The sequence below is a fragment of the Prionailurus viverrinus genome, chromosome A1, assembly GCF_022837055.1.
Source record: "Prionailurus viverrinus isolate Anna chromosome A1, UM_Priviv_1.0, whole genome shotgun sequence".
Taxonomy (NCBI): domain Eukaryota; kingdom Metazoa; phylum Chordata; class Mammalia; order Carnivora; family Felidae; genus Prionailurus; species Prionailurus viverrinus.
Window position 1 is genome coordinate 232,747,296 of NC_062561.1, and position 19,957 is coordinate 232,767,252.

The following is a 19,957-nucleotide window of genomic DNA, read 5'->3' on the forward strand; positions in this document are numbered from 1 at the left end:
ACCCAAGTGTCCCTGGGATGCTTATTTCTGTTCCGTGGTCTACATGGTCCACTTTGTTTCTCTGGCGGCCGTGACCTTCTTCCAGCCAGCAGGCCTTCTCCAGGGCCACGTCTCCCGGAACACATCCCTCTTCAGCAGAGGACGCTCTTCTTGGGGCGTCTTAGGTGTGCTCCCCCCGGGGAGCAAACACCTCACTGGCCACGAGTCTCCAAGGAGGAAACAGAGTGGCCAGTTTTTACGCCGCCCCTCCCCCTCCCTATTCTGTAGCACCCACAGAGATGGTTTCACTCAGAAAGACTCTTTCCCTGCTGTGAATCCTTCACACGTAAGGTTCTTCAGGAAGCATGTGAAGAGCCATCATTTAGAAGACCCCCCCCCCCCGCCCCGCCGTGTTTCACTGACCGCACTGAATTTCCACCCGGAGAAAAATTCATGCTACACACGTGTGTGGTTAATGACAAGCTGTATTTGGTGCCGACGGTTTACAAAGGCACCACTTGACATTAAGAAGTGTTCTCTTCTGTATTAATGGCTCTGTCTTCTGCACTTTCTCTTCGAGGTTTCCTAAACTTTCCTTGTCAGAATGAAGAAATCTGAAAGTCCTATCATGCCGTTCTTTCTAGAGTCTCTAAATTGGAAACAGATAAAGACACTTATTAGTAATTTCTCACAGCGCGCAGTACGATTTTTATGAAGCGCAAAACAACTGAAAAGTTTTACCTAGAAAAATGGATTCTTTCTGGTCTCTAATCAGTCATTCTTACCTCTGAAAAGAAAGCATTCTATTTTCTTGTATAAAAATGGGCATTTATTTCTAGGTGAAACGATCCATACTTTATACGTTTTTCTTCACTGACCCCTCAAATTTTAGTCACTACTGAAACAAAAGTATCCTTCTATTTAAAAAGTTGGTCGGGGGCGTCTGGGAGGCTCAGTCGGTTAAATGTCTGACTTGGGCTCAGGTCACGACCTCAACGGTTCGTGGGTCCGAGCCCCGCACTGGGCTCTGTGCTGGCAGCTCGGAGCCTGCTTGGGACTCTCCGTCTCCCTCTCTTCTCTGCCCCTCTTCAGCTTGCGCGCTCTCTCTCCCTCAAATAAACATTAATATATATATAATGTCGGTCCAGTAAAACTGAAAGGGTGTCTTGCGTCTATGAAACTTTGGCATTGACAACAGCATGTCCCTCGATTTTCTTTTTTTAACTAGAGATACTTTTATTTCTTAAGAGATGGTGAACATTAGCAAACTACTATTGTCAGCATCAGTGGATGTAAAAATACTGAACTTCTGCGTGGTCGGCAGGGAAGGCGAGAACAGTCTCAGAGGGCTCGTATTTTTACAGGCGAAAGGGACACCGGTTGGTGGCTCTAACCCGTATTTTACCACGAAAGGCAACCATCTCCTACGTTCCCAAGAGGATCCCGCTTGCCAAACAGTCTCCCGCCATGGCTCCTCAGAGACCAAGAACGGAATCTTGCAGAAGGATGCCTGTCCGCCTGCCCTCTTGCTATCCGGGCTGTGAGGATTTCCAGCCACGACAGACCCGACGGTCCTCAAGCCGCCGGGCAGAGTGTGCTTGCCGTGTTAGTGGTGCGGACAGCAAGCCAAGGCCCAACCGGAGTGTATTCCCCGCGTGAAGGAAGAGCCATCCACCGAGTGATGGAAGGAAAGCACTGAGTGCGATGTTATGCGGACCTTCCTTGGGAACCAGTGGTTCTTCACCTCAGGTAGTAGCTAACGGCTTCAGAACAAATCTCGCCGTGAATGTACCGCGCCAGATTCTTCTGGACACAGGAAGGGGCCACTCCAACCTTCCCAGGGCTTTGCACACCTCCGGGGCGAGGTCCCTGCAGAGCCATCTCAGGGTCAGCCCCCGGGGCACCTCCTCGGCCGGGGGCCCCTGGTAGGCCTGTGCAGCCCAGCCCGTCTCTCCCACGCACACCTGTGGCGCATCAGTGCAAGGTCATGTCCAGCGCCTTTGACTTCGGCAAAGTCAAAGTGTCTCAAACACTGAGGGAATCGTGGAGGGAATCAACGAATTACCGAGTAGAAAGAAATCACTCCCGCTGCAAAAAGAGGCCTACTTAGCAAGTGTGCACAGGCGGGCGGGGAGGGGGCGGGGGTCCGGTGCTCGGCCCCAGGACCACGGGCCCACAGTCCCGGAAGCCTGTCGCCGACCCCTGCCATCCAGTTAGCCTCCCCGGTCTGGGGCAGTGCTACAGCCTCGCCCTATTGTCAGCTCTGGTCTGGACCTCTGCAGAAGTTTCCGGAGTCATCATGCCTCTCGAGGGTCTTCTGGCCAGAACCCACCCCCGGTTCCCTCGGTAGGCTCTTCACCGGACACAACCCGGACTCCCTAGAGGCTCTGAACCTCTCCTCCTCCACCACCTGTGGGGGGCAGGCAGGCCAAGGGTCCCCTGGGCACCGCTGGGCGGGCAGACGGCACCGCATCCCGTCGCCACCCTCCACGAACATCACATCAGATGACCTCACAGAGGGACAGAGAGGGGCCTGTAGGAGAGGCCTCTCTGAGCAGGGACGCGGGGCAGCCAGGCAAAGGGGGTGGGATGTTCGGGAAGAACAAGCGTGCTTGGGGTGGGGGAGCTTGGCCTGCTTGAGACACTCGGGACCCGTGTGGCTGAAGCACGATGAGCAGGGGTCGTCAAGTGAGAACCAGAGGAGCGAGCCTGCGGGTGGGCAGCTGTCAGGGCCTGCGGGACCTGGAGGCCATGAAGGCGCAGAGGTTTTCCCTCTTAAAGGCCAGCTGACGGGGCGCCTGGGGGGCTCAGTCGGTTAAGCATCGGACTTCGGCTCAGGTCATGATCTCACGGCCCGTGGGTTCGAGCCCCGTGTCGGGCTCTGTGCTGACGGCCCAGAACCTGGAGCCTGTTTCGGATTCTGTGTCTCCTTCTCTCTCTGCCCCTCCCCCCCCCCCCCCCCCCCCACTGCACTCTGTCTCTTTCTCTCTCTCTCTCCCAAAAACAAACATTAAAAAAAAATTAAAGGCCAGCTAACTGCAGACGGCTAGAGACAGGGGCAGTGGGAGGTGGGGACATAGGAGTGGAGAGAAGGACAGAAAGATGTGAGATGGGTCAAGGGGGGGCAGGGGAGGACAGGGGCACCCATGTCTCTGCTCTGACCTCCCTCGTGGGGAGGAGGGTGGCTCGGTTTACGGACAGAGGGAAACCAGTGGGGGGACTCATGGGAAAGAAGGTGGATTTCTGTTGGGACATGTTCAGCCTGGCTCGTGCACAGACATCCCAGCGGGAAGGTCAAGTGGGTGGTTTGATACCTGAGTCCAGAGCTGGGAAGCAAGACTGGCTTCAAAACAGGGCTGGGGGGCTGAGATTCCCAGAGGGGGGGGGGGGGGGGGAAGGGACAGCAGGAGCGAGTCTCCGAAAGCCTGGTTCAACTCTGGGATGCTGCTCTCCTTGGCAGGGCGTAAGCTGCCTCCGGGCCACGGGACAGGCTGGGTCTGGAGCTAGAGAATGGGTCTGGGGCGAGGTGACAGGACAGGGTCTATGCAGCGCCCACCGTGAGGACCTGAGATCAGGCGTGTGCTCTAAGACTGACACAGGAAGAGCGTGACTGTGACCAGACGAGGTGGGACCAGGAGTCAAGAAGGGGACAGTCCCAGGGCGGGCAGTCCCCTCCTATCACGCGCCACGGGGAGGCAGCCAGGGGTGGTGCTGGAGGTCTCAGGAAAGAAGGGAGGTGCTGGGAAGGGTACATTTTCCTCCCGGGACGCAGCCCTGGAGGTGGGGAGCCAGCTGCAGGGGGAGGGGCGCTGGGGAGAGGGGAAGGTGAGAGACATCCCCGTGGACATCGGAGAGGGGAGGGGCGAGTCCCCAAGAACTGTGGCGTCAGGAGTGTCGGCAGGAAGGGGGTCACCTGGCGCGCTGTCCCCCAGGAGGAGCGCGCGCCAAGTCAGCAGGCGGCACGTGGGGGAAGGGGCAGGCTGGACGGCGGAGGACACGGGTCCTGGAGGAGGGGGGACACGACACGGTGCAGGAGGCCGAGCCGAGGAGAGACGGCCACTGCGGCAGCTGGGGAGTCTGGGCCCTGGCCCTGGCATCCCTGGGCAGGAGGGGACCAGAGTCTGGCGGCGGGGACAAGGCCTGGTGAGCAGCGGGTGCCCTGCCCCCGCGTGTCCCGCCTCTGCTCCCTTGTTCTCAGGGCCTTCAGCCCTGCCTGCGGGCCGGCCACGTCTGTCACTCTGTCAGTCTGGTGTCCGGCCCCTCCCAGCAAAGACAGAAGGGGACACATTCAAGGAACAAGGCGGGAAGTCACCCCCCCCTGCCAGGGTCATTGCGGAGACACTTCCACCTTCCGCTTTGACACGCTGTGATGTGAAACCATTTGACGCCCGAAAGAATCAGGATAAATTCTGGATAAACTCGTCTTAAAGACAGGATAAACCCTCCCTCTCAAGTGTGAAGAGAACCAGCGTCCCCCCCCCCCCCCCGGGTCACACCCGGAGAAAAGCCGCCTCCTGCCGTGTGGCTTTCTCTGGTGCGGCCGAGGGACACCTGGGAGCCGGTGTGCGTGGCCCTTCCCTCCCAGCACGGGCAGGATCCGAAGGAACCCAGTCGTCTGAGGAAAAGAGGGAGAAAGGACCCTCTCCGGGCATCAGCACACTCGAATTCCGGGGAGCGCTTGTACTCACACAGTGTCCTTTAAAGTGGCGAGATAGGACTCTGTGTCCCCCTCGGGGACGTCGGAGTCCATCTTGGACAAGTAACGGTAGACGTAGGAGAAAGTCTCAAACGGGATGCGCGCGGGCCCGCCCTCGGGGTCCGTGGTCAGGATCTCGCACAGATGCTTCATCGAAGTGTTCAGTGACTAGAGACACGACAGACAGGGGGAAACAGTTACCACTTGGCATCGCGGAAACGGAAGCCTGAGACCCCCGCAGAGAAAACGCCGGAGCGTGTTTGACAGGAAGTCTCCGAAGGGTACGTGCTCCTCGACCTAAATGAAGAACTGGGTAAGGTTACAATTGCCATAAACAAAGAAAAGGGCAGGTCTGATCACGACGCAATTGGCCTGAAAAGAATGTTAATCCACAGATTTTATATTAAAATGGGGGGTGGGGCGCACCTGCGGGGCTCAGTCGCTTAAGCGTCTGACTCTCGGTTTCAGCTCAGGTCATGATCTCACAGTTGGTGAGTTCGAGCCCCGTGTCAAGCTCTGGCACTGACAGTGCAGAGCCTGCTGGGGATTCTCAATCTCTCTCTCTCTCTCTCTGCCCCTCCTTGACTCACACTTTCTCTCTCTCTCAAAATAAATAAATAAACTTAAAAAAATAAAAAAATAAAATGGGAATGACTCTCCAGGACGTGAGGAAGTATCAGCCCCCTCAAGACGGGCCCCAAGCCAGCGCAGAACTCACCGGCCCCTTTGGCGTCACCACATGCCTAGGGGACGGAGCTAACGCTCACCAAGTAGACGTGTCACCTGCCCGTCGGGCTCCATGCAGGCCCCAGGCAGGGCTGGCCTTGCTCTGGGCCTTGTCTCAGCTCTGGGAAGCTGAGCCCCTTCGCCCCTGTGCACCGTGCCTCCCTCTGCCTGGGTCGGTCACCCCTACCCCCTCCCCGGCTGCCGGTACCTTGGCTTTGAGCCCGAAAGCCAGGCCTGGGAGAAGCCGTGCGTCTCCCACCAAGGCACAAGCTCTGAGCGGGCTGACTCCCTCCAAACCAGGAGGGCTCAAGGAAACGCACTCACGGTGGGGGAGCCACTGCCTACGTCAAGCACAGCGGGAAGGCCCACCCAGACAGCGCTGGTTTAGTGCTAGACTGTATCGGATCCCTGGTGACCCCACGAGAGCCTCGTGGAGACGCAGGGACCAGGCCTGTGCGCAGGGGACCAGCTCTTGCGGACTGTAAACTTTCCAGGAGTTTATTGAGAGGGCTGACCTCCCATTGGTAGCTTGAGACCAGCCATGGTGGGAGCATTTACACCTCATGCCAGTCAGGGCCCTTCTCCCCTGCAGAGAGCAGGCTGTTTAGGGGGCTGCACTTGGAAGGAAAGAGTAAGAAAAACACAGATGGGACGGTCACACACGGACCTGCCTGACCGGGACTGAGGCTGCGTAGGGGGACAAACCTGACACCCTGAGGGACACACAAATGTCTGGAGTCACCTTTACTCTCTCTAAGTTTCTGTGGGTCAGGAGTCGGCACTGCTTAGCTGGCCCGTTCACGGCTCCAGTCAAGGTGTTGGCCAGGGTTGGGGCCTCATCTGGAGGCTCGACTGGAGACAGACCTGCCCCCGCCCTGACCCAAGTTGCCGGCGGACTCACTGCCTCGCGGCCGGCTCTCCGCGGACCCTCACAACAAGGCAGTGCACCTCCACCAGGCCCAGGAGCTCGACCGGCTTCTCACAGTCATGCCAGAGAAGACGCCTCATGCTTGCAGCAGGGAGAGGGGGACAGGGCTAAAAGGGAGTCAGTGGGGCCCAGCGGCTGAGCGGCTGGCCTGAGGTGAAGCCAGCAGGGCAGGAGCAGTGAACACACCCCAGCAACGTGAAGAGCCACCAGGCTGGTGTGGGGGGGGGGGGTAGATGAGCTGCCACCTTCGGGGACTCCAGGCGCCGGGCTGGGGGCTGGGGGCTGGAGGAGAGGAGGCCTGACCAGCCCAGAGCTCCCCATCGCCGTAGCCGGGGCTCCAGGTGTCTGGAAAGCCACTTCTCACACCACCCGGGACCGAGGGCCGCTGGAAACCTTTCAAAGACACGTGGTTTTGTTAGATTTTGCTTTTATATCCGTCGCAAGCAAGTGGGAGAGAGTCGCTGGTGGGTGTGGCAATGCTGAGCCTCAGGAGGGTTGATGGGGATGGAAGCAGCCTTCGAGGAGCAAGCAGATGAGGTCTGAGAAACTGTGGCTCCAATGCTTCCGAGGAGGAGGCATTTAAGGAAAAAGTGCATCAAAACATCCCAGCATCCCTGCCTTGTGCAAAGGCCCAATGATGCTACCGGTGTTAACATTTCTGGCAATGAGATGCGCAGCCATTTTTATATCCACGAGGGTTCGGAAGGCAACTTGCCTGGCTTTGTACCTGAGCCAGATTTCTCCGCTCCCAAGGGTTGCTCTCCAGCCAGAAGACCCTCGCAGGCAGGCGCCCCTGCTCCGACTCACTCTCCCGACACAAGCTCTTCTGGAAGGTGTGGCTGCACTTGCTTCTAGCCCAGCACTTAAGTCTGAGCCGTCGCATGCGATTCAGGCGGGGACAGGAGACAAAGATAGGCCTGGAGACGCCTGCTGTTTCCTGAGCAGCTTCAGGGCACCGGCTCCATGGAAGCTTCTGTTTCAGAATTTTAGCTGCTCTTGTGGTGACAACAGAGGCACCTCACACCTCCCCCAATCCCCTTTTAGCTAGCCGGAAGTGACAATCTGTAACATCGTGACTGATCCCTTTAAAAAGAAGAAGGGGGGTCTCCTCTGACGTGCGGCCTGATGGCAGCCGGGAGGGAGAGCTCAGTCCCTCAAGCAGTGGTGTCACCCCTGCATTTCACTCTGAAAAAGTCTGAAGACCTTTTCACTTCCTTCCTCATCCTCAGGGGTTTTCTCATCTAAAACGCAGGCAGTTCAGTTCGGGGACCTGCGGCAGGTGAGGGTGGCGGACGGGTACTCTTGAGATGGCGGGGCTCAGTCCTCGGGAGAAGCCCGTTCGTGAGGGCCGATGCTGCCCATGTCGCCGTCTGGGGAGGAGGGAGGGCCCCCACGTGTGAGCACAGGGACAAGGCCAGTGGAGGCATGTGGGTGGGGTGCACCCCGCCTCTTTCTCCCCCCTGGGGGAGACCCTCAGCAGTGGGGTGCCTGGTGCTGGGAGCCGGAGACCCCAGGGGCCCAAGAGCAGCCTTCCTGGTGGAGACAGTTACCAAACTTGTCTGTGACGTGAGGCTCCCACCCACGGCGGGGGGTGCGGGGGGGGGGGGCTGTTTCTTTTCCATGGTCAGATGGTAAAAGGACTTCTCGTGGGCACCTCAGAATGGGCTCAGAGGCCAAGCTGGGAAACCTGAATAGGGGAGCGAGCCAGGACGCTGCCTCCATCACTGGGCCACCAGGGAGATGACCCATTGTGCTTGGAGGTTGTCCTAAGAATTCCAGCTGGGCCCTGCTAGGAGGCTGGCAGGGAGAGCTTTTCAGAGTAAAACTCCTTTTAGGAAATCAAGTGATATTAATGACAGTCCTTGGGAGCGGTTATTCTCTGAGACAGGAACCTGCAGGCTCTCACACGGTGCCCCAACCCGAGGGCGGCACACTCCTGGGCTACAGAGTCCCCAGGGAGCCCGGTGGCCGTGCATCGGCAGCGTGGAGCCCGTGGTCTGCGTTCAGAGCCCGCTCTGCCACTTGCAGTCTGAGTCCCTGAGCCTCCCTCCACAACTAGTCATCGTGCGAGGCCCAGGACGGCCCTTCCGCAGAGGGCTGCTGGAGGATTAAGGAGAATAGAGACAAGGCGCCGAACGTCCCAGCCCACGGCGAGAACCCTGGACATGACGCCCATTCGTAAGCGGCGCATTTGGATGGAAAATCACGTTACGCACACGCATCCTGGCCACCGGACGCAGAGCGAAGTTCATGCTTCTCAGAGGCTCTCGAGCGTCGGGCCGGTGGTTTGCCATTCCGGGCTTCCTCCCTCAGTGTGGGCGGAGGGTGGCGGGGGCTTCATTCACAACATTTTTTTGTACTAAAAGAGGTCCTCAAGCTTAAAAAACCAAAGCAAAGAATTTTGATCCCCTGCTTCGATGCTTAGGATCACTGCCGGTGCTGCAGAAAAGGAAACTCAAAGATCACGACATGAAATGTCATCTTGCCGGGCAAGCATCGCACGGCATCGGAGCAGGGGGCGGGGGGCGGGAGTCACCAGCACGCCCGCCCCGCCTCCCACCTGCCCTGGCAGCGCACGAGGCCCGGAACCCCGTTTGTGGCTCGCGACGCGGTAAGCCAGGTGGCGGCGAGGCACGTCTGCCTGTTCTGTCCACTCAGGACGGGGCCCAGCTCGAAGCAGGGATCAGCACACGTTTGTGAGGCAAGGAAGGCAGGCAGGCGCGATTCACAGGACTCTGAAGTTTAAGTAGAGCTTCTGGTCTTCGCAGAGACCTTGCATTTGATCCCTCTGCCCGGCGATTTCGAAGAGGAATTTGAGAGCACGGACAGCACGGAGGACGCGTCTGCCGCCAGCCACGCAGAGACCGTGGATGGAGGCGGCGGGGTCGGCCCGTTGTGCCGACACAGCCACCAGATTCCAGTTTACCGGAAAGCCTCTGTGGAAGGTGAACAGGCAGTAATCCGTCGGAAGATACTCGTCCTTTCCTTCCACGTCACCGCTCCGTCTCCTCCCTCTGAAGGGTTTTTAAAAAGCATAAACATAAACGCTAAGACGCCCCGTGACACCACAACCGTCCCCTCCGAGGCACAGCTCCGGGTTGCTGATGCGCCTCCACACTGCTCTGCCAACGCGTGGGCATCCAGTGGCCTCTCTGCTTCGGGGCCTGGCTGCCCGGGGCCACCTGCACCCCCCCGCCCCCCTCTCCCTTCCCCACCTACATGGCCGGTGGACCAGAGGGGACGGGGACCAGCAGGAGGGGGACCTTCCCTGACCGCCTGGCTCCAGAGTCCACGGCTCACAGCAAGCACTACTGCCGAGGTGGCCTGGCTCGGGGACGGGACCGGACCCCACACTGACCAGCCAGGATAACAGACTTATTCAAGGAGGAAAGGAGGGGCGCGCACGCTGGTGTCCTGGCCCCTTCCCCGGGGTCGCGTTCAGAAGGTGACCAGATGTCTCCACCTAGCGTCCCACCCGACGCGTGGACAAGAGACCCTGTCGCTTGCTCTGGCCTGGCTCCAAATCTAGCGCTTAACCGTCAGGCTTGAAGTGAAAGTGACAAAGGTGGATCCCCCACAGTATGAAACATTCTACCTTCTGGGAAAATCTGAATTTCACAACTACACCAGAAACATCCGTTCAAATATTAGACACTCACTTTACATTATGGAAATCTTGCTTTCACAGGAGTTCCAGATGAACCAAGCAAGGTAACGTTAGCTTCAGTAACGAAATCTGACTTTGTGCTTCCCACCGGTCACGTCGGGGCCCGTCTTTGCCGCAGGAGGGTCCCCGGGGCTGCCGTCCTCTCCACGGCTGGTGGACACACTGCCTCTGGGCCCCCGTGGAGCTCAGTGTGCAGCGTCCAGCCAGCACCTGGCTCTCCTGGGGTTTCCCACTTTCTCACTGGGGCCCTGAGTAGAACCAGTGAACTGTGTGGTCCATCACAGAGTGGCTATCAGATGGCAGAGGCCATGCACGACCTACAGCGGTCTGTAATGATACAGACAGACAGATAAGGAAATCTAACTGGGAGTGAAAAGAAGTTCCAGAAGGTTACTAATAACAGAATCCTCTTTTCATAAAGTTGAAACCAACGAAAATAAAATAATGTTCTTTCTTTCTTTTTCTTTTTTTTTTAATGGTCATTTATTTTAGAGAGAGAGAGGCACACGCAGAATATGAGCCGGGGGGAGGCGGGGGGTGGGGGTGCAGAGAGGGAGACACGGAATCCGGAGCAGGCTCCAGGCTCTGAGCTGTCAGCACAGAGCCCGGTGCGGGGCTCGAACTCATGAACTACAAGATCATGACCTGAGCCGAAGTTGGACGCTTAAAACAGACTGAGCCAGCCAGGTGCCCCGAGATAATGTATTTCTTGGGGTATGTACGTGGCCCCCAGGAAGCGTGAGATTTGGGATAGCGGTTGCTTCGGGCCGGGGAGGCAGGGGGATCGAATGGAGGAAGAGAGCAGAGGCCCTCAGCAGCGGCGCATTGTTGCTGTTAGCGATCGTGTGGGGATCATGGGCGCTTCTGACATTAAATGACTGTCTAAAATTAAAACCGGAGATGAGTGCGTCATGAAGCGTGGACTGTGAATTGCCAGTTATGCTCTCTGCGGAGCAAAGACTATAAAAAGGGAGGGCAGAAAACAGGTGGCCGTCTCGGCAGTGAAGGGGCCACTTCTCCTCCTAAAAACCCCTTCTTCACAAGCGGACAGTGGTAGCTCTTCCTGCCCCGGACCCCAGTATCTCACAGACTCGAACACTGGAGCTGGAGACAGAGCGTCCAGATCCCCAAAGCAGTCTGGTCCCTCCTCTCCCCGCCCCCCTCGGTTCAGAGACGCCCTTACCTTGGGAATTGGAGAGTCGCCTGTGTCTTGATTCCCAACAGTCGTACTTCAACATAAGCCAAGTTCACTATATCTGTCACCTACTAATCACAGATTTTAACTCAAATATAAACTAACTTTACGCCTCTTCCCACAGAGGAGGAAAATAACACCTGCTTACGAAATGGTGTGTAGTTTCATAAAAAGTCACTGATGCATTCTCTTCTAAAACCTAAATGCCTTTTAATGATATTTTATATACTTTTTTTATCTACTTTTAATGATATTTTATCTACTGTTAACAATTTTAAAATTGAAGCATTCGTAAGTCTTTAACTTTCCCAAATTAAAATAACTGTAAGCCCAGGGGCGCCTGGGTGGCTCCGCTGGGTGAGCATCTGACTCTTGGTGTTGGCTCAGCGTCATGACCTCATGGTTCATGAGATGGAGCCCCACGTCGGGCTCTGCGCTGACAGCGTGGAGCCTGCTTGGGATTCTCTCTCCCTCTCCCTCTCTCTCTCTGCCCCTTCCCTACTCATGCTTTCTTTCTCTCTCTCAAAATAAATAAACATTAAAAAAAAGTTTAAAGTAACTGTAAGCCCAAGAATAAGACAGTCAGGGGTGCCTGGGTGGCTCAGTTGGTTAAGCATCTGACTTCGGCTCAGGTTATGATCTCGAGGTTCGTGAGTTTGAGCCCCGTGTTGGGCTCTGTGCTGACGGCATGGAGCCTGCTTGGGGTTCTCTCCCCTTTTCTGTCCCTCCTTCACTCGCTCTCTCTCTCAATCTCTCTCAATAAATCAATAAACATTGAAAAAAGTACAATAGTCTCTGGAAAAAAAATTGCTTCTCTTAGACAAAGTGAGTAATGAGAGTGTTTCCTTCAGTTACTGGAACACCTCCATTATTTTCAAGCCAGGCCTATGATTACCCAGGATGATTAATACACTACTTGTAGGTACGTACCCCACCAAGCATGCTACATCCGAGCGCTAAAAATTTTATCCACTCGATTTTGTTTTCACAAGGATCCAGCTGCAGCAGAGTTCTGAAGTTTTCTACTGGCAGGCACAGATTTTTCCATTTCTGCTCAAGATGTGCTAATTCCACATACTGCTTGTGGCTACACTGTATAGAAAGCACAGTATGACAAAATCAGTACGTTTTTACGTCTGCAAGTATTAAGGTTTAAAAACCCGTGAAACATAATGCCGATGAATCTTTAAACTCATCCCAGGTGCACAACTGCATGCTGGGAAGAGATGAGCTCTGAATTCACAACACACAGAGCCCGGGGAGAGCTGGGTGGGAAGGTGTGTGGGGGGAATGCTCGCCCGGCAGGAGGGCGCGGTGAGCCGATATCGGCACAGTTAACTTCTCAAAAGGAAAAAGGACGGTGAGGCCAATACGGCCTCCCGTTGTGACTTAGGAAAACGGGCACACGCACATGGGGTAGGTGATTCTCTGTGGTCTGTGTGAAATGCTTCGCAAGAAAAAATAAACTTCAACTCTTAAAAACTGAGAACAGACTGAGGGTTGATGAGGAGGTGGAAGGGAGGGGAGGGTGGGTGAGGGGCACAGGAGGAGGGCACCTGTTGGGAGGAGCGCTGGGTGTTGTACGGAAACCAATGTGACGATAGATTTCATATTACAAAAAAAATAAACTTCAACAAACAAAATGAAAACATTTCAAATCCCACCCGCTCCATGTGTTAACAGTTAAATAAGAGAAATTTGAAAACTGAAAACAAATTCATTCCTTCCACTTTTTGAAACAATCTGTGAGAACTGGTAACTACCGCGATGTGCTAATGGTCTTGAACGTGAAATGCTTTGAGCAATTTTAGCGTGACTTTCCCCGAGCTACCCCTTTCGATGGTTATTCGTTTTTCCCTCCAGATTTCCAGAAGTCAGCGTATCCGGCACAGAAGCACGGTAAGTCAAAAAGTGTAATGGGGACAAATCACTTTAAAGATCAAGGTGATACCACTGATGTCATTTTTAGCAACACAACGCAATCATTAGGATTGCCAAGCTTGGTCGGATAACACACAATCTGGTAACTCGTTTCTCTGAAAGCAAGATGGTGGGTCGGGAGAGCACCGGCCCGGGACTCTTGCACAAGACTGTGCCAGGAAGGGCCTCGCCCATGCCCGGGCTCTCTGGACGAAGGACACCAGACGTCAAAGGGCGCTCTGCTGTTCAGATTAATGAGGCGGCAAATTATTTCTTTAGCACATACAAAATTTTTATAAACATATTTCAAGAAGAGACTTGCAGCCCCCATGTTTGGAGCTGAATGTTCAGACTTGTAGTCCAGGAGCATCTAGCGTTTTAATTTGGTATTTAAAAGAAATTATATTTCACTTTCCTACAATCTAATCACGAATAGCTATGTTGGGTTCTTTCAACTAGAGAAAGAGCACTGAATACAACGGATCCCTCCTTTGACTAAATCTTGCGGGTCTGCGCAGGGAACGGAGGCCTCGCAAATGTGTTGGGATGCGTTAACGCAGCCACGCTTTATCTCGTGGAGCCGACAGATTAACAGAGACCCCTCATACCTGCTTGTGCAAAACTTTCAGGAGTCCTTGAGTCAGGCCTGTGTCCGTTTTCTGAGTGGCCACGGGCATTTCAATTCTGTCCTTGACAGGAAGTGGATCTCCTCTTGACAAAGCTGAAAAATACCTAACAGCAACAGATGTCCCTGAAGGCTCGTTGATACACAGAAAGCACCGTAATGAATGCGGTCTCTTAAATGACCCCCAATGCCTGGAACCCCTCCAGGGGTCTTGGCTCCTCTACTCGGCTCTCCAACTTAACCCTCTCTGCGTGCCTCAGTTCCTCTGTCTGCAAAACCGATAATGGCAATCCCTGTTGTAGGGCCCCTAGGAGCACTGAGCTCAAGCCGCAGCGGGCTGAACGTGCCGCTCAGCCATCAGGCCAAGGGGCGGGGGGGCTCCCGAAACACATGTTCTTATCAAGCAAACACTATGAGGGGTCCTGGAATGCTGCCAAAGGAGGTCGGAGATTTGGGACGACAGTGACCCAAGGGCAATGCCACAGTGCAGTCCTTACACTTTGACAGCTGGCATCTGGCCCTCCCTTTGGTTGGCCTGGCTGCCTTCCAAGGGGCCTGACTTCGACCATCTCGGTTCAGCCCGACACGGTCCCGGATCAGGGAGGTCACCTGTCTGCCCCACTCCTCTAAGTCAGAGGCCACCCTTCCCACCCTTCACGCTTTCCTGCCTCGTACCTTGTTTTAGTAATTTTTTAGGAAACTGCTTTATTAAATTTAACAATTTAGTAATAATAGCAATTAATTTAATTAATTTAGTAATTAACAGTAACAATTTAGTAGTGGTTTTAGCATTGTTTCCCCTTTCCCTGTTCCTTTCTGGGGTGGGAATATGGGTGCTTACATCGGTGCCAATATTGCCTCTAGTGGGACAAGTGAGGGCACGGAACCAGTTTAGGGCAACGAGTCACGATGAGACACACACTCGGCTTCTGTCTGGCGGGGACGGGGAGGAGGCACCAGGTGAGCCAGGGGTGGCCAGCCGCTGAAGGCAAGTCACCGGCCACTCTCATGGCTAACACAACAAAAAGAAACAATATTCACAGTGAAATGAATGGCAAATCCTCCGCCCGGCCAACAGGTCATAATCGAAAAGGTCTGAATAATGAGGGGCGCCTGGGCGGCTCAATCGGTTAAGCGTCCGACTCTTGACTTCAGCTCAGGTCACGACCTTGCGTTTTGTGAGTTCGAGCCCCACACTGGGCTCTCGTATTGGCAGTTTGGAGCCTCCTTGGGATTCTCTCTCTCTGCCCCTCCCCAGCTCTCTCTCTCTCTCTCAAAAGTAAACTTAAAAAGTAATAAAAGATATGAGTCATTAGAAACATCTCTGATTATGTAACAGAGATAGCCGTAGCTAGGTATTTGATAGGCTAACAGAAATTTTGTACCTCGTCCCCTTTTCCTCTCTCCGCCCGTATTTTGTTGACCTAACACAAGGGCAGCAGTGAGAGAGACAAAGGTGGACAGGAAGAAGTAAGGTGACAGGGGCGAGGCATGGGTGTGTAGCTTTGTCATATTGTTCCTAATTAGGGTTTTCGCCTATTTGGGGGACTTTGTTCCTCATCACCGATCAAGCCACTCACCCACCTCCACACAGCCTCTAAAGCAGTGGTCCTCAACGGTTCTCCCTTCTCCTCCCCAGGAAGGCCCTGGCAGTTTCTGGAGACATTTCTGGTCGTCACAGGAGGGGGTGGATGGTGCGACTGGCCTCTAGTGGGTACAGGCCAGGATGCTGCAAAGGGCCCTGCTAGGCCCAGACAGCCCCCCCCCCGCAGCCCCACCCTCCCCCCAGCCCCCAAGCAATTGTCCTGTCCCAAGTGTCAACGGTGCCCAGGCTGAGAAAGCCTGCGTTAGGGGCGAGCCCCGATGTGCTAATTCCCTGGAGGCCCCTGCAGCAGAAAGCAGCCTATAGCATTGAACCAATTCTTGCCCCAGTAATACCTCACGACGCACAGGCGACGTAACAAGGTACGGCCAACTAGCTGCTGCGTCAGAGCAGAGAACACAGGCGGGGGAGCCAGGCTGAGCCGCCTCTGCCACCTGAAAGCCTCGTTGGTAACGTTCGTTAACCTGAACGCCTCCTGGAGGCTTCTGCAGTTACCTTCACAGGCATCCTGACTTTCTGCTTTTTTCTCCTGTCACCATCCCTTTGTCCGGATGCCATTCCTCTTCCTGGAATACCCTTGCCGTGTCTTTTAAAGTTTTTTGTTTGTTTGTTTATGTATTTTGAGAGAGAGAAAGAGACACAGCATGTGCAAGCAGGGGAGGGGCAGAGAGAGAGGGAGGGAGGGAGGGAGGGAGAGAGAGAGAGAGAGAGAGAATCTCAAGCAGGCTCTGCATGGTCAGCACCAGAGCCCAATGAGGGGCTCGATCTCACAAACTGTGAGATCAAGACCCAAGCTGAAATCAAGAGTTGAGCATCCGACTTCAGTTGGTCATGATCTCGCGGTTCGTGAGTTCCAGCCCCACGCCGGGCTCTGTGCTGACAGCTCGGAGCCTGGAGCCTGCTTCGGATTCTGTGTCTCCCTCTCCCTCTGCCCCTCCCTTGATTCTCTATCTGTCTCTCTCTCTCTCTCAAAAAGAAACATTAAAAGACTTTTTAAAGAGTTGGATGCTTAACCAACTGAGCCACCCAGGCTACCCTTGCCTGGCCGTAACCTCAAAGACCAATTCGTCCTCTTCCGAGCAACATCTCTCCCTAACAGATTGTCTGGTGACAGCTGGGACCTGGCTGAGACCATTTCACACACACTACTTAGTGAATAATGCTTCCTTTTACTCCTCAACTCCAAAATTGTTCTCGAGAGAAAACAATTGCATGGCACATCCAGAAAGTTCTCAGTTGAGCCTTTTAAATTAAAGTGAAGCTTAAATTAAAATAATTTAATGTTCCAAGAAAACAGTGACTCAATCTCGGAATGTTCTGTCCAGTACAAATAAACTCTTACACGTCCTACTTTCATTGATGCTTTAATGACGGTTAAAACCAGGGCCATGATTTTTTTGCTTTGGGGGGAAGAACCCAGAGAGAATCTATCAGAAGCAACCGACAGAAGTGTTTGTCACAAGGCAAACCACTGGATTGAGAAGCAGCCTTGTGTGGTAGGTTCTGTAAGAGCCTCAAAGATATCCAGGTCCTAATCCTGGAACCTGCAGATCTCATTTTGTGTGGTAACAGGGACTTTTGTAGATATGAGTGAGGATTCTGAGATGGGAAAACTGTACTGAACTATCTTGAGGGGTCCTAAATGCAATCACAAGTGTCCTTGGGAGAGGGAGGCACAGGGAGAGACTTGGAGATGCCACACTTCTGGCTTTAAAGACGAAGGGGCCATGAGCCATAGAACACAAGGAAGGCAGTTCCAGAAGCTGGAAAAGGCAAGGCAAGGGACTGCATTCTCCCTAGAGCCTCCGGACAGAAGCCGTGACAGCTTGACTACAGCCAGGCGAAACTGATTTCGGACTTGCAGCCTCCACAACTGTAAGAGAATACATGCCTATTGTTTTAACCCATCAGCTTTTGTGGTTATCCGCTAGAGTAGGCCACAGGGAACTAGGTCACCTTGGTTTTACAGGTGAGAGAAACTGGATATGCTGGTTACTAAATAAAACGTTTACATTCATACTGGTTCTTGGGATCATAAAACTGAGTTTCTAAGTCTGTTTCCTGAAAAGGACAAAGAACTTTCCTTTCAAAACCAAATGGGTTTATTTTAATGGTTTTAAGGTCTGTTTGCAACTTTAAAATTAGGGAAATAGTATGTTTGCTGCAAGAAATATTTGCCTTCTGTGAACTAGGCTGGGCGAAGTCTAACCTTTACAGCAGCCTTGGGAAAATCACCCCAACATGACCTTGGTCGTTTGGGTTCTAATAAACTGATCCAGGTACCTAACCCTGGGAGGATTCACTAGCACGAGGAACCTAGCCCTAAGATTCCTTCTTGTAAAAAAAAAAAAAAAAAAAAAAAAATCACTTTACAAATAAAATACAAGGTCTGCAGTGGCTTGGTCTTATAATACAATGCAGAAACTTTTTACCCGACGCAACTGCTTTGTAAGTTTTACTCTGAGTAAGTACCACTCTCCCACGATGGAGTTGTCATTACTTTGCAGGACAGTGAGCATTCTGCAGTAATTTCTGGGAAGGTCACCCAACCATGATGCTTCCTAGACGCTCAGGTGTAGACACCAGCTGGGAAAGGTGTCCTGAGCGTCGAACCACGCGAAGCGGCCGGCTCTCCCAGGCGCTTACCCCGCGGACCACTGCAGCACGTCGTTGGGCTGGGTGCGGATCGCAGCCTTGGTGAACTGCTTCAGGATGTCCGGCAGTTCCGGGGGAATGCGGATCTGCTGCGCGCAGAACATGGTGTCGGGAAGCGGCATCGCTCTCCGCAGACCGGGACCAGGCTGCGGAGAATCAAGGTGCGCTGCGTGTGGGGGCGTGAGCCTCGGGGCACAGGCGCAGCTCAAGGGTCTGGCCGCCCAGCCTCCCCGGATCTGGAGCCTGGAGGGGACCTGGGGTTTGTGGCGGGGCCGGGCTCCCGGACTTGGGGGCGGGCCAGGAGGCCGGCTTCGCGAGGTCCGGGGTGGCCGGCCGGGTCTTTCAGCCGCTCCTCCTCGGGCTCCTCGGAAAGTGAAGGCCAACTGCCCCTTCTAGTCACAGTCCAGAAGCGCCAGCGGCACCAATTGTGTCGCAGAGGTATCCAGGCAACCGGGACGCATGAGGGCCCCGCCCCCTGGCTCCGCGCAGGCGCGCACGCCTCGGGCCGAGACCGCACGGTCGCCCGCGCCGGGCGGCAGGTAATGCGCTTGCGCAGTCTGGCTCCGGCCCCCTTTCGCCACTAATTGGTTGTTTATACGGAGCCGAACGTTTCGCTTAGAAAAGGACCTTTTTAGTCGATTTCCCACTGCCAGTTGTGAAGGGCGAATTCACAAAGGACTCCCCTTCCCCTTGCTCTGGCGTCGTAAACTTAAGGACGAGGTGACTCAGTCCTCGTAGGTAGGAAGCCGTTGTAATCATGGGTGCTGGTCGGTGCAGGTGGCACGAGCTCCCCCCTCCCCCGAAGGAATGTGGCCCTGCCTTCCTCGACTGTCGCGCTCAGGCTGCACGTGCTCGTCCAAGCGGTCCCCAGCCTCGATACCATCGCATCTCCCACTCGGTCTGCTGATTTCAGTTTAAGACCCACTTAGGAGTTTAGACAGCGGGTGATTTTCAGCTAAAAGAAGATTCTGTTTAAATTGTTTTCCTAAGGAAGACAGAATGGTTGAGCCAATATGATTGGGTCTAGAAGGACATAAGCCATGTCTTCTGATACAGTAGCTTCGGGTCCATGGATAGAGTAATTGGCTCCATTCTGGTGAATCCTGACCAGGGCAGTGTACAAGGCGGCTACGTGTAAACCCACCCTGAATGTATGAGGCCCCCGAAGCCTGCTTTCCCCTGCTCACCTCTAGCCCGGACAACGGAGAACTGGAATAAGTTATCTCCAGGAAGAGTCAGGCAGCCCTTCCTCCTGCCCTAGAGGCATCACCCCCACCCATGACCCCTCTACCTGGGCACACACATTTCCAAATTAACAGCATTAGCAAAAACTTAAAACAGTCAATATTTAATGTTGATATAATATGGGAAAACAAGGAATCTCCTATGCTGGTGAGAGAAGAATGTCAATTAGTACCTTTGGGGGCCATTTGGCACTATATTTTGATGACTTACCAATCTTTTACCGATTGATCCTACAGAAATACTAGCCTGAGTATATAAATTAGTATGGACAAATGTGTTTTTTATAGCATATAATAAAATGGGTTAACTAATGGTCTTTCAGAAAACTGAAATCATAATCTTATCCACACAACAGAATACAATACAGCCTGAATTATTAAATGAGGTAGCTACTTAAGTGTTGATATAAAAAGATGGTCATGAAATATAAAGCAGAAAAAAAAAGCACCCCATTGAGCAGAGTCTGTGGGAGCACACTACCTATATTGTGATAAAAGGAGTCTGAATGTATGTTGACCCACAGCACATTCTGGAAACAAACACTAAACTACTAATAGTGTAATTACCTCTGGAGAATGGCACAGGTTTTCAGTTTTTATTTTAATCATAGACACATTGTTTTTATGCTGTTTCATCCATTCATTTACTCAAGAGTATTTATTGAATATGGAATATGTCCCAAGAACCGTCCTGAAATACAATAGTAATCTCCAAATAG

General features: G+C 53.8%; 1 protein-coding gene across 1 annotated transcript; it reads right to left on the bottom strand.

The window, feature by feature from the left end:
* Positions 1-446: 446 nt before the first annotated feature.
* Positions 447-18,464, bottom strand: ROPN1L (rhophilin associated tail protein 1 like). The gene is made up of 5 exons (XM_047865040.1): positions 17,986-18,464; positions 13,720-13,843; positions 12,122-12,283; positions 4,668-4,843; positions 447-628 (listed from the first exon to the last, which is right to left on the bottom strand). The coding sequence occupies exons 1-5, from the start codon at positions 18,114-18,116 to the stop codon at positions 565-567; spliced, it is 657 nt and encodes a 218-aa protein (XP_047720996.1). The 5' UTR covers positions 18,117-18,464; the 3' UTR covers positions 447-564.
* Between the last annotated feature and the right edge of the window lie 1,493 nt (positions 18,465-19,957).

Excerpts from the sequence above, each read along its gene's own strand:
- ROPN1L (XM_047865040.1), bottom strand. The coding sequence starts at position 18,116 with ATGCCGCTTCCCGACACCATGTTCTGCGCGCAGCAGATCCGCATTCCC. Across the intron at positions 13,844-17,985 it reads GTGCTGCAGTGGTCCGCGGG|GTATTTTTCAGCTTTGTCAA; the intron begins GTAAGCGCCTGG and ends TGTTGCTGTTAG. Across the intron at positions 12,284-13,719 it reads TGAAAGTTTTGCACAAGCAG|TGTAGCCACAAGCAGTATGT; the intron begins GTATGAGGGGTC and ends CTTTCTATACAG.